The 14,389-nt window shown below is 39.2% G+C and overlaps 1 protein-coding gene across 1 annotated transcript in view; it reads right to left on the bottom strand.

The window, feature by feature from the left end:
* The window catches only part of lamb4 (laminin, beta 4), a 94,993-nt gene that overhangs the window by 15,832 nt on the left and 64,772 nt on the right, over positions 1 to 14,389 (bottom strand). Inside the window, exons 23-28 of the mRNA XM_075471235.1 lie at positions 4,430 to 4,647; positions 3,184 to 3,280; positions 2,742 to 3,105; positions 1,724 to 1,887; positions 1,224 to 1,426; positions 83 to 262 (exon numbers count right to left, since the gene is read on the bottom strand). Of these exons, the coding sequence (XP_075327350.1) occupies positions 83 to 262; positions 1,224 to 1,426; positions 1,724 to 1,887; positions 2,742 to 3,105; positions 3,184 to 3,280; positions 4,430 to 4,647 (1,226 nt within the window). The remainder of the gene's footprint in view (positions 1 to 82; positions 263 to 1,223; positions 1,427 to 1,723; positions 1,888 to 2,741; positions 3,106 to 3,183; positions 3,281 to 4,429; positions 4,648 to 14,389) is intronic.

Below are 14,389 nucleotides of genomic sequence, written 5' to 3'. Positions count from 1 at the left end.
ATATATCTGTAGGGTTCTGATTCTGTTACTGACTGGACCGACTGGTCCCAGCATCAGTCCGGAGGTCCCAGTGTACACCTGCCTTGTTTCCGGCCTCCTGCAGCCTCGGTGGGAGCTGGATGAGTCGGCCCTTTGTCGCCCCGGTGGTCTCTGAAGCTGTTTGACTGAGAGGAACAGCTCCATCACAGTCTGGACCTCCACACTTTCCACAGAGGGCTCCACCACATCCCGAACAGTCCTGCAGACCTGCTCCTCCACAGACCTGCATCAGATCAGTGGAGAGGGTTTCTGTTTTAACCTGACAGAGATTACCTCTCTGTCTTTGTTGTTTATAACCTGCACTTCATCAACACACTGGAAACACTGACTTTATAAAAGAGGGACATAAGCACCAGAATTCAGACATGGAGCTAACCCTACAGGGTAACCCCAACCTAGGATTACCCTAACCCTTCAGGGTTACCCTAACCTAGAGTTACCCTAACCATTTAGTACCAATGATGATCATAAGATCATAAGATCCCCCAGATCTGCAACATTCAAACAGCTTCAACTTCTGTTGTGAAATCTGGAGTCAGTATATTTTCCCTGATCTCCATCATGTGATCAGCTCTGAAAAAAACATCTATAAATGAAATTTTATGTCCAATCGGCTCTCGGGTATCATCCTCAGACACCTCATGCTGGCAGTTTACAGAATAGGTCATGTGCCGGTCTATGGTTCCGGTCCAACAGTTTATTTCAGAACCTTTGGTGCCCGGTCCAACAGTTTTCCTAAAGGAGATTTCCTAAAGATCAACAATAAATTGGACTCTAATTGCCCTGAATTGGACGGTGTTATTGGAGTTACCTTGAGATGATTGTTGTGATTCGTCAGTATTTACAGAAAAACTGGGCGGTCATGGCTCAGTGGGTCCTCCAATAGCCTGAAGGTTGGCGGTTCAATTCCCTCTCTTGCCACTTAAAAAGTGTTGAAACTGACTGAAGCTGGAGCGGTGTCAGTCCACGGCCGAGGTGCCCTTGAGCAAGGCACGGTACCCCCATGCTCCCGGGGCGCTGTGATTGGCTGCTCACCGCTCCATCTGTCTCTATGAGTGTTAATCCTAATCTTAACATCGGTAGGTTCAGTTTCCCCATGTGGCCTGGGGAAGCCAGGAGTCGAACCGCAGACCTTCCAGAACCAGTTTCCCTGAGGAGATGAGGAAGTCTGCATATGTGCTCACCTTCTGGTTGAGGCTGACGACACTGAGCTCTCTGAGCTTCTTCTCCAGCCGGGCCAGGTCTACGTCTTTGGGGGGCGAACTCAGTTTGTGTTTGACTTCCTGTCTGGTGTCCATCGAGTTCTCCACAGCTTTGTTGGAGTTTCTCGTCCTCTTCTCGTCTGACATGAAGGCTTCATGAAGCTTCTGGATGTCACGCAGCAGTTCTGCAACAGGTTCAATTGGGACACCGAGTTCACTGAACAGTACCAAAAGTTAGAAAATGAACAAAATCAAAGGAAAGACAATGATTGGTCTGAACAGGGTTAGGGTTAGCTGTCCAGGGGTACACCCCCCCCCCCCCCCCGAATTAGATAAATTAAGTATAGAAGATGGATGGATGAAGATTTTCTGGTGAAAACACACCATATAATTTTTTTTAGTAGACCAGTAGAGACAAAGAAGATCCTCGCATTGGATAAGACGAAATCAGAGTAGATTTCTAAAAGCAAAACTTTCTGTACCTTCCACTTGCTCGTCTTTATTGTTGTTCGAGTCCTTCACGTGTTTTGCCTTCAGGTTGTTCTGCAGCTTTCTAAACTCCAGAAGAATGTCATCCATCTCTGTGTTTAGGAGAGGAGACGAGTCGATCAGGATCGGGTTGGGGTCGATGGCATCTTTCAACTTCCTGTGGGGAAATCAGAGACTTTTTTCTTTTCTTGTTATATATTTCTTTTTTGGGCTTTTTATCCTTTCAATGACAGGACAGCTGGAGAGAGACAGGAAGCAGAGGGAGGGGGGAGACATGCAGCAAAGGGCCGCCCGGTGCGGGACTCGAACCGGGGCCAGCTGCAGCGAGGACTGTAGCCTCTGTACATGGGGCGGCTGCTTAAGCCACTACGCCACCGACCGCCCCGAAGTTCACAGACTTTAACTTTAACACAGAAGTTCAAAGCCTGCAGGAATCAGGTTTAACACTGAAGGGTTCTGAAGTCACAGAGATTTACATGAAGCTTGTGACACAGTGAATGTTAAAAGTTAATTAGACCTATTAGTGAAGGACCGTCTGAGGGCTCAATGCTGGGACCACTGGGGGGTCTCAAACTCAAAACAAATTAACTAAAATTTACCATTTTTATGCAAAATGAGCTTTTTACACATGATTAATGTGCGCACGTTCTATAAATATGTCAAATTGAACGCGTTCATTTTGACAGCCTATGTATATATAGATATACGGTATATATAAAGAGAGGGGGAGAGGGTATGTCCATCCCGCTAGTACCTGGTTGATTTAAGTCAACTGAAATTGAACGTTTTAAAGCAAAATGAGCTTTTTAGGCAAGATTAACTTGTGCACGTTACCTGCGCATGTATAAACCCGTTCACAGATATATGTGTGTATATAGGCCTATATTTATAATAAATGAATTAATTTTGATAGCCCTTGTATATGTAGCCTATATATATATATATATATATATATATATATATATATATATAGAGAGAGAGAGAGAGAGAGAGAGAGAGATGCAGACGTACCTTAACTCCATCTTCAGTTTCTCCAGCCTCTCCATCTCACGAGGGGAGACGGCCCTCAGATCTGCAAGCCGACGGAGCTCAGCGAGCATTTCCAGCATCCGCCGCAGGCCACGGCCATCTATGGGCGGCACGTTGTTGCCGGGGACAACGGCTCTCATCCTCTGGGCAGCTCGCTGCACATCCGTGATGTTTTTGGTCCACAGGGCGGCGCACGGGTGGCACGTCTCACAGGCCGGGAACGCCGAGTCGAAGCCCGGGGCGCACTCATCGCAGAAGATGCCGGTGACGCCGGCCCGGCAGACGCACTCCCCGGTTTCAGGGTCACATGACGGGCGTTCGGTTCCCTCCAGGTTACAGTCGCAAGCTGGGAACAAGGAGCGGGAATTTAAATGAAACAGGATGGAGCTCCGTCTCAGAAAAAAGGTGAAAGGAGTTCACTCACAGACACACTGCAGGTCGGGATTCCCAAAATGGTTTCCCCCACATTCGTCACACTGTCTGCCTCCGAACTCTGGGCGACACGGACACTGTCCCGACACCTGAACATCACAGCTCCATCAGTAAAGTTCACCGAATAGCCCCTTTCACACTGCCGAATAACCCGCGTTTAATCCGCGAATTTAGCGTGTCCACTGTTCCTTTCACACTGACGATCTGGGCTGGGGTGTCAACTCGACTCGCCTTTCGACCCGCGTCGGACCCTAGTCTTTTTGCCGAGCCGAGTTTGGTGTGAAAGCAATTGACGCGGGATGGACGTGGGCGTGGCGTGACGTGAGGAGTTTAAAAGACAGGATGGACAGCTGATTCAGAACAACAGCGACAGGTGAGGACAAGTTTCACTTCAAGTTCTACTCTAGCCTGGCTGACGCGTCCACATCTCGATGAGATGGTGATCTGGGAACTAGGTGTGCATTTTCTCGTATTTGAGGCGTAGTTTACGAATGCCTAGAGCCGTTTATTGGGCGCTACGAATGTCTATCAAATGGCGTCTGGTTCTTCCCATGCTGCTTTGCGCGCGATTCATAGCCAATTGTATCACTTATACCAGATGATGTATGTAGAGCGACAGAAATTCGACGAGGAAGAAGGCAATGAAATCTTTCAACGCCAAACATTGCTCTTTTTTAAGCTACTTAAAACACTTTCTAAGGCTGCATCGAACGGTAACGTTGTGTCCGCTGCCATGTTGGATTGACACTCTACAAGCTTCGGTGTCGCGCATAGACGTCGTCATCGTCTTGCTGCCCCCCCCCGTTCTGTGATTGGTTCCCTAACTCAGGCAAAAATAAGGGCGGTGGTTTCCAGGCTGACTTTGCAGTGTGAATAAATCGCCGCAAAGTAGCATGGGAATTCCCAGGCTAGTTCTACTCTGCAAGTGGCAATTTGGACCCGCGATGGTAGCGGATCTCAGTGTGAAAACAGCTTATGAATTATGACTGTGAGACAGTATCTCTGGTTTTCTCTTTAACCCCACCAGTGAACAGGAAATACATTTTTAGGGCTGGGCAACGATTAAAGGCAAAAAAGCCCCCCAAAAAAAAAGACCAAGTATTTATCGGCGTTGAATAATTAACGAGTTAACTCGCCCAGCCCTACAAACTTTACAACACAGTTCATGTCATGTGATTCTACAGCGTGACATAAATAAATATATAAATAAATAAATAAATGTTCTGTGGAGCTCCTGCCTTGTCACAGGTGTTGGAGACGGCGTTAGCCGGGTTGCAGCTGCAGGGCTGACACCCCGACGGTCCGTCCAGGTTCCAGAATCCGTCCTCACACTCATCACAGAACTCTCCCGTCACCCCCGTCCTGCAGGGACAGCGTCCCGTCCTCGGGTCACAGAGACAGGGACTCTCCAGAGGACACTGAGTCACCGCCGTGCCCCGCCGGTCACAGAGGCATTCTGGGAAAGGGAAAACAGTGAAGTCAATTCAAAGGAAAACAGAGCTGCTATAGGCCTGCTGGGGAGCTCCCATGATGCACCTCTCCTCCCATGATGGCTTGAATTGGACTCGAATTGGTTCGAATTGGACTCGAATTGGTTTAAATTGGACTCTAAATGGTTTGAATTGGACTGGACTGTAATTGGTTTGAAATGGACTCTAATTGGTTTGAATTGGACTGTAATTGGTTTGAAATGGGCTCTAATTGGTTTGAATTGGACTGTAATTAGTTTGAAATGGACTCTAATTGGTTTGAAATGGACTGTAATTGATTTGAATTGGACTGTAATTGATCTGAACTGGACTGTAATTGGCTTGAATTGGATTGTAATTGGTTTCAATTGGACTCTAAATGGTTTGAATTGGACTGGACTGTAATTGGTTTGAAATGGACTGTAATTGGTTTGAATTGGACTGTAATTGATCTGAACTGGACTGTAATTGGCTTGAATTGGACTGTAATTGGTTTCAATTGGACTCTGAATGGTTTGAATTGGACTGGACTGTAATTGGTTTGAAATGGACTGTAATTAGTTCGAAATGGACTGTAATTGGCTTGAATTGGACTGTAATTAGTTTGAATTGGACTGTAATTGGTTTGAAATGGACTGTAATTGGTTTGAAATGGACTGTAATTTGGTTTGAATGGGACTGTAATTGGCTTGAATTGGACTGTAATTGGTTTGAAATAGACTGTAATTGGTTTGAAATGGACTGTAATTGGTTTGAAATAGACTGTAATTGGTTTGAAATGGACTGTGCTGCTCTTTTTGTTGACCTTTCTAAAGCTTTTGACTGTGTGAACCATGATCTTCTTTTGCAACGTCTTCAACATATTGGTTTTAGTGACATAACACTGAAGTGGTTTTTAAACTATTTATCTGGGAGAACCCAATGTGTAGCTGTTGACAGCAGTAGTTCAGACCTAGTGGAGGTCAAAATGGGTTTGCCTCAAGGGTCTATTTTGGGGCCTATTTTGTTCACCATTTATATAAATAACCTTTGTGTTGGTCTTGATTCAGCAAGGGTGCATCTCTATGCTGACGACACTGTTTTATATACATCTGCCCCCTCTGTAAAGACAGCAGTTGATAATCTTCAATCTGCTTTTAGCATTTTGCAGGCGTTTTTGCTTAGTCTGCGACTGGCTCTAAATGAAAAGAAAACAAAGTACATGGTTTTCACGCGTACCCGCTCATCATTACCTAATGTTGAAGTGTCCACTACAAATGGGACCTTGTTAGAAAGGGTTAAAACATATAAGTATTTAGGGATTTGGCTTGATGAGAAGTTAAATTATGAAACACATATTGCCCATCTTCTTAAAAAGCTTAGACCAAAATTGAGTTTTTATTTCCGCTTGAAAAAGTGCTTTCCTATTGCTGCCAGATTAAGATTGGTACAGAGTACATTTTTACCCATCCTAGACTATGGTGACATATTGTATATGCATGCCTCCACCTCTCTTTTAAAAAAGCTGGATGTAGTTTACCATGCAGCGCTGCGTTTCATCACTAATGCAAACATGAGAACACATCACTGCACACTATATGAAATGGTATCATGGAGTTCACTACCACTCAGGAGAAAAATCCATTCACTCATTTTTATTGCGAAGGCATTGGTTGGTAAACTCCCATCATACATCAACTGTCTGTTGTCACGCCAAAACCAGTTCCTATGGCACTAGGTCAGGAAATAAAATAATGTTAAATATTCCTACTGTCCGTACTGTACTAGGCAAGACTTATTTTAGTTCATATGCCCCATATGCTTGGAATAACCTCCAAAACATCTTAAACTTGGAATCTGTCCCCTCTATAATGCTTTTAAAAATCTTTTAAATACAACTTTGGTAGAGGAGTGTCACTGTTTTTAGGTTAATCAGTTTTACTGTTTGTTTTTTTATGTCATTCTGTGTCTTTTGTGGTCCCCTGTATTCCTATCTGTTGTGTGTTTGCTTTTCTTTTCACTTTTTCCTTTTTTTTAGTGCTTGCCTGTCTGGCTTACTAGCCTTTGTCTAATGTTTGTCTTTATGTCTTATGCATGTGCATATGCCGTCTTGGCCAGGACTCCTTGGGACAAGAGGTTTCACACCTCAATGGGACCTTCCTGGATAAATAAAGGTCAAATAAAAATAAAAAACTGTAATTGGCTTGAATTGGACTCCAATTGGCTGGAATTGGACTGTAATTGGTTTGAAATGGACTGTAATTGATTTAAATTGGACGCTAAATGGTTTGAATTGGACTGGACTGTAATTGGTTTGAAATGGACTGTAATTGGTTTGAAATGGACTGTAATTGGCTTGAATTGGACTGTAATTGGCTTGAATTGGACTGTAATTGGTTTGAAATGGACTCTAATTGGTTTGAATTGTAATTGGTTTGAAATGGACTCTAATTGGTTTGAATTGGACTGTAATTAGTTTGAAATGGACTCTAATTGGTTTGAAATGGACTGTAATTGATTTGAAATGGACTCTAATTGGTTTGAAATGGACTGTAATTGGTTTGAATTGGACTGTAATTGGTTTGAAATGGACTGTAATTGGCTTGAATTGGACTGTAATTGGCTTGAATTGGACTGTAATTGGTTTGAAATGGACTCTAATTGGTTTGAATTGGACTGTAATTAGTTTGAAATGGACTCTAATTGGTTTGAAATGGACTGTAATTGATTTGAAATGGACTCTAATTGGTTTGAAATTGCCTGTAATTGATTTGAAATGGACTCTAATTGGTTTGAAATGAAATGGACTGTAATTTGTTTGAAATGGACTAGACTGTAAATGGTTTTAAATGGACTGTAATTGGTTTGAATTGGACTGGATTGTAATTGGTTTTAAATGTACTGGACTGTAATTGGCTTGAATTGGACTCTAATTGGTTTGAATTGGACTGTAATTAGTTTGAAATGGAATCTAATTGGTTTGAAATTAACTGTAATTGATTTGAAATGGACTCTAATTGGTTTGAAATGGACTGTAATTGGTTTGAATTGGACTAATTGGTTTAAATTGGACTCTAAATGGTTTGAATTGGACTGGACTGTAATTGGTTTGAAATGGACTGTAATTGGTTTGAAATGGACTCTAAATGGTTTGAATTGGACTGGACTGCAATTGGTTTAAATTGGACTCTAAATGGTTTGAATTGGACTGGACTATAATTGGTTTGAAATGGACTGTAATTTGTTTGAAATGGACTGTAATTGGTTTGAAATTGACTGTAATTGGCTTGAATTGGACTCCAATTGGCTGGAATTGGACTGTAATTGGTTTGAAATGGACTGTAATTGGTTTGAAATGAAATGGACTGTAATTTGTTTGAAATGGACTAGACTGTAAATGGTTTTAAATGGACTGTAATTGGTTTGAATTGGACTGGACTGTAATTGGTTTGAAATGTACTGGACTGTCATTGGTTTGAATTGGACTGGACTGTAATTGGTTTGAAATGTACTGGACTGTCATTGGTTTGAATTGGACTGGACTGTAATTGGTTTGAAATGGACTGGACTGTAATTGGTTTGAATTGGACTGTAATTGGCTTGAATTGGACTGTAATTGGTTTGAAATGGACTGTAATTGGTTTGAATTGGACTGTAATTGGTTTGAAATGGACTGTAATTTATTTGAAATGGACTCTAATTGGTTTGAAATGGACTGTAATTAATTTGAATTTCATTTCAATTCAATTCATTTTTATTTATATAGTGCCAAATACAACAAATGTCATCTCAAGCCACTTAGATAGTAAGTCCAATTCAAGCCAATTGGAATTCAATTAATTAATAATAATCATAATCCATAAAATAATCCAATTCGTTAATATAGAGCCAATTCAAAAACAATTTCCTAGCTAAGAAAACCAACAGATTACACTGAAAACTTTTTGTTTTTCGGTCCAATCTCCCATCCTGATTCCTACTGTACGTACTGTACTAGGCAAGACTTATTTTAGTTCATATGCCCCATATGCTTGGAATAACCTCCAAAACATCTTAAACTTGGAATCTGTTCCGTCTATAGATGCTTTTAAAAATCTTTTAAATTCAACTTTGGTAGAGGAGTTTCACTGTTTTTAGGTTAATCAGTTTTACTGTTTGTTTTTTATGTCATTCTGTGTCTTTTGTGGTCCCCTGTTTTCCTATCTGTTGTGTGTTTGCTTTTCTTTTCACTTTTTCCTTTTTTTTAGTGCTTGCCTGTCTGGCTTACTAGCCTTTGTCTAATGTTTGTTTGTCTTTATGTCTTATGCATGTGCATATGCCGTCTTGGCCAGGACTCCTTGGGACAAGAGGTTTCACACCTCAATGGGACCTTCCTGGATAAATAAAGGTCAAATAAAAATAAAAAACTGTAATTGGCTTGAATTGGACTCCAATTGGCTGGAATTGGACTGTAATTGGTTTGAAATGGACTGTAATTGATTTAAATTGGACGCTAAATGGTTTGAATTGGACTGGACTGTAATTGGTTTGAAATGGACTGTAATTGGCTTGAATTGGACTGTAATTGGCTTGAATTGGACTGTAATTGGTTTGAAATGGACTCTAATTGGTTTGAATTGTAATTGGTTTGAAATGGACTCTAATTGGTTTGAATTGTAATTGGTTTGAAATGGACTGTAATTGGTTTGAAATTAAATGGACTGTAATTTGTTTGAAATGGACTAGACTGTAAATGGTTTTAAATGGACTGTAATTGGTTTGAATTGGACTGGATTGTAATTGGTTTTAAATGTACTGGACTGTAATTGGCTTGAATTGGACTCTAATTGGTTTGAATTGGACTGTAATTAGTTTGAAATGGAATCTAATTGGTTTGAAATTAACTGTAATTGATTTGAAATGGACTCTAATTGGTTTGAAATGGACTGTAATTGGTTTGAATTGGACTAATTGGTTTAAATTGGACTCTAAATGGTTTGAATTGGACTGGACTGTAATTGGTTTGAAATGGACTGTAATTGGTTTGAAATGGACTCTAAATGGTTTGAATTGGACTGGACTGCAATTGGTTTAAATTGGACTCTAAATGGTTTGAATTGGACTGGACTATAATTGGTTTGAAATGGACTGTAATTTGTTTGAAATGGACTGTAATTGGTTTGAAATTGACTGTAATTGGCTTGAATTGGACTCCAATTGGCTGGAATTGGACTGTAATTGGTTTGAAATGGACTGTAATTGGTTTGAAATGAAATGGACTGTAATTTGTTTGAAATGGACTAGACTGTAAATGGTTTTAAATGGACTGTAATTGGTTTGAATTGGACTGGACTGTAATTGGTTTGAAATGTACTGGACTGTCATTGGTTTGAATTGGACTGGACTGTAATTGGTTTGAAATGTACTGGACTGTCATTGGTTTGAATTGGACTGGACTGTAATTGGTTTGAAATGGACTGGACTGTCATTGGTTTGAATTGGACTGTAATTGGCTTGAATTGGACTGTAATTGGTTTGAAATGGACTGTAATTGGTTTGAATTGGACTGTAATTGGTTTGAAATGGACTGTAATTTATTTGAAATGGACTCTAATTGGTTTGAAATGGACTGTAATTAATTTGAATTTCATTTCAATTCAATTCATTTTTATTTATATAGTGCCAAATACAACAAATGTCATCTCAAGCCACTTAGATAGTAAGTCCAATTCAAGCCATTTGGAATTCAATTAATTAATAATAATCATAATCCATAAAATAATCCAATTCGTTAATATAGAGCCAATTCAAAAACAATTTCCTAGCTAAGAAAACCAACAGATTACACTGAAAACTTTTTGTTTTTCGGTCCAATCTCCCATCCTGATTCCTACTGTACGTTCTGTACTAGGCAAGACTTATTTTAGTTCATATGCCCCATATGCTTGGAATAACCTCCAAAACATCTTAAACTTGGAATCTGTTCCGTCTATAGATGCTTTTAAAAATCTTTTAAATTCAACTTTGGTAGAGGAGTTTCACTGTTTTTAGGTTAATCAGTTTTACTGTTTGTTTTTTATGTCATTCTGTGTCTTTTGTGGTCCCCTGTTTTCCTATCTGTTGTGTGTTTGCTTTTCTTTTCACTTTTTCCTTTTTTTTAGTGCTTGCCTGTCTGGCTTACTAGCCTTTGTCTAATGTTTGTTTGTCTTTATGTCTTATGCATGTGCATATGCCGTCTTGGCCAGGACTCCTTGGGACAAGAGGTTTCACACCTCAATGGGACCTTCCTGGATAAATAAAGGTCAAATAAAAATAAAAAACTGTAATTGGTTTGAATTGGACTCCAATTGGCTGGAATTGGACTGTAATTGGTTTGAAATGGACTGTAATTGATTTAAATTGGACGCTAAATGGTTTGAATTGGACTGGACTGTAATTGGTTTGAAATGGACTGTAATTGGCTTGAATTGGACTGTAATTGGCTTGAATTGGACTGTAATTGGTTTGAAATGGACTCTAATTGGTTTGAATTGTAATTGGTTTGAAATGGACTCTAATTGGTTTGAATTGTAATTGGTTTGAAATGGACTGTAATTGGTTTGAAATTAAATGGACTGTAATTTGTTTGAAATGGACTAGACTGTAAATGGTTTTAAATGGACTGTAATTGGTTTGAATTGGACTGGATTGTAATTGGTTTTAAATGTACTGGACTGTAATTGGCTTGAATTGGACTCTAATTGGTTTGAATTGGACTGTAATTAGTTTGAAATGGAATCTAATTGGTTTGAAATTAACTGTAATTGATTTGAAATGGACTCTAATTGGTTTGAAATGGACTGTAATTGGTTTGAATTGGACTAATTGGTTTAAATTGGACTCTAAATGGTTTGAATTGGACTGGACTGTAATTGGTTTGAAATGGACTGTAATTGGTTTGAAATGGACTCTAAATGGTTTGAATTGGACTGGACTGCAATTGGTTTAAATTGGACTCTAAATGGTTTGAATTGGACTGGACTATAATTGGTTTGAAATGGACTGTAATTTGTTTGAAATGGACTGTAATTGGTTTGAAATTGACTGTAATTGGCTTGAATTGGACTCCAATTGGCTGGAATTGGACTGTAATTGGTTTGAAATGGACTGTAATTGGTTTGAAATGAAATGGACTGTAATTTGTTTGAAATGGACTAGACTGTAAATGGTTTTAAATGGACTGTAATTGGTTTGAATTGGACTGGACTGTAATTGGTTTGAAATGTACTGGACTGTCATTGGTTTGAATTGGACTGGACTGTAATTGGTTTGAAATGTACTGGACTGTCATTGGTTTGAATTGGACTGGACTGTAATTGGTTTGAAATGGACTGGACTGTCATTGGTTTGAATTGGACTGTAATTGGCTTGAATTGGACTGTAATTGGTTTGAAATGGACTGTAATTGGTTTGAATTGGACTGTAATTGGTTTGAAATGGACTGTAATTTATTTGAAATGGACTCTAATTGGTTTGAAATGGACTGTAATTAATTTGAATTTCATTTCAATTCAATTCATTTTTATTTATATAGTGCCAAATACAACAAATGTCATCTCAAGCCACTTAGATAGTAAGTCCAATTCAAGCCATTTGGAATTCAATTAATTAATAATAATCATAATCCATAAAATAATCCAATTCGTTAATATAGAGCCAATTCAAAAACAATTTCCTAGCTAAGAAAACCAACAGATTACACTGAAAACTTTTTGTTTTTCGGTCCAATCTCCCATCCTGATTCCTACTGTACGTTCTGTACTAGGCAAGACTTATTTTAGTTCATATGCCCCATATGCTTGGAATAACCTCCAAAACATCTTAAACTTGGAATCTGTTCCGTCTATAGATGCTTTTAAAAATCTTTTAAATTCAACTTTGGTAGAGGAGTTTCACTGTTTTTAGGTTAATCAGTTTTACTGTTTGTTTTTTATGTCATTCTGTGTCTTTTGTGGTCCCCTGTTTTCCTATTTGTTGTGTGTTTGCTTTTCTTTTCACTTTTTCCTTTTTTTTAGTGCTTGCCTGTCTGGCTTACTAGCCTTTGTCTAATGTTTGTTTGTCTTTATGTCTTATGCATGTGCATATGCCGTCTTGGCCAGGACTCCTTGGGACAAGAGGTTTCACACCTCAATGGGACCTTCCTGGATAAATAAAGGTCAAATAAAAATAAAAAACTGTAATTGGCTTGAATTGGACTCCAATTGGCTGGAATTGGACTGTAATTGGTTTGAAATGGACTGTAATTGATTTAAATTGGACGCTAAATGGTTTGAATTGGACTGGACTGTAATTGGTTTGAAATGGACTGTAATTGGTTTGAAATGGACTGTAATTGGTTTGAATTGGACTGTAATTGGTTTGAAATGGACTGTAATTGGCTTGAATTGGACTGTAATTGGCTTGAATTGGACTGTAATTGGTTTGAAATGGACTGTAATTGGTTTGAAATAGACTGTAATTGGTTTGAAATGGACTGTAATTGGTTTGAAATAGACTGTAATTTGGTTTGAAATGGACTGTAATTGGTTTGAAATAGACTGTAATTTGGTTTGAATGGGACTGTAATTGGCTTGAATTGGACTGTAATTGGCTTGAATTGGACTGTAATTGGTTTGAAATGGACTGTAATTGGTTTGAAATAGACTGTAATTGGTTTGAAATGGACTGTGCTGCTCTTTTTGTTGACCTTTCTAAAGCTTTTGACTGTGTGAACCATGATCTTCTTTTGCAACGTCTTCAACATATTGGTTTTAGTGACATAACACTGAAGTGGTTTTTAAACTATTTATCTGGGAGAACCCAATGTGTAGCTGTTGACAGCAGTAGTTCAGACCTAGTGGAGGTCAAAATGGGTTTGCCTCAAGGGTCTATTTTGGGGCCTATTTTGTTCACCATTTATATAAATAACCTTTGTGTTGGTCTTGATTCAGCAAGGGTGCATCTCTATGCTGACGACACTGTTTTATATACATCTGCCCCCTCTGTAAAGACAGCAGTTGATAATCTTCAATCTGCTTTTAGCATTTTGCAGGCGTTTTTGCTTAGTCTGCGACTGGCTCTAAATGAAAAGAAAACAAAGTACATGGTTTTCACGCGTACCCGCTCATCATTACCTAATGTTGAAGTGTCCACTACAAATGGGACCTTGTTAGAAAGGGTTAAAACATATAAGTATTTAGGGATTTGGCTTGATGAGAAGTTAAATTATGAAACACATATTGCCCATCTTCTTAAAAAGCTTAGACCAAAATTGAGTTTTTATTTCCGCTTGAAAAAGTGCTTTCCTATTGCTGCCAGATTAAGATTGGTACAGAGTACATTTTTACCCATCCTAGACTATGGTGACATATTGTATATGCATGCCTCCACCTCTCTTTTAAAAAAGCTGGATGTAGTTTACCATGCAGCGCTGCGTTTCATCACTAATGCAAACATGAGAACACATCACTGCACACTATATGAAATGGTATCATGGAGTTCACTACCACTCAGGAGAAAAATCCATTCACTCATTTTTATTGCGAAGGCATTGGTTGGTAAACTCCCATCATACATCAACTGTCTGTTGTCACGCCAAACCAGTTCCTATGGCACTAGGTCAGGAAATAAAATAATGTTAAATATTCCTACTGTCCGTACTGTACTAGGCAAGACTTATTTTAGTTCATATGCCCCATATGCTTGGAATAACCTCCAAAACATCTTAAACTTGGAATCTGTCCCCTCTATAAT

This window comes from Odontesthes bonariensis, chromosome 7, assembly GCF_027942865.1.
Source record: "Odontesthes bonariensis isolate fOdoBon6 chromosome 7, fOdoBon6.hap1, whole genome shotgun sequence".
NCBI classification, from domain to species: Eukaryota; Metazoa; Chordata; class Actinopteri; order Atheriniformes; family Atherinopsidae; genus Odontesthes; species Odontesthes bonariensis.
The sequence above is the reverse complement of the archived record's forward strand: the minus strand, read 5'-3'. Positions and strand labels throughout refer to the sequence as shown.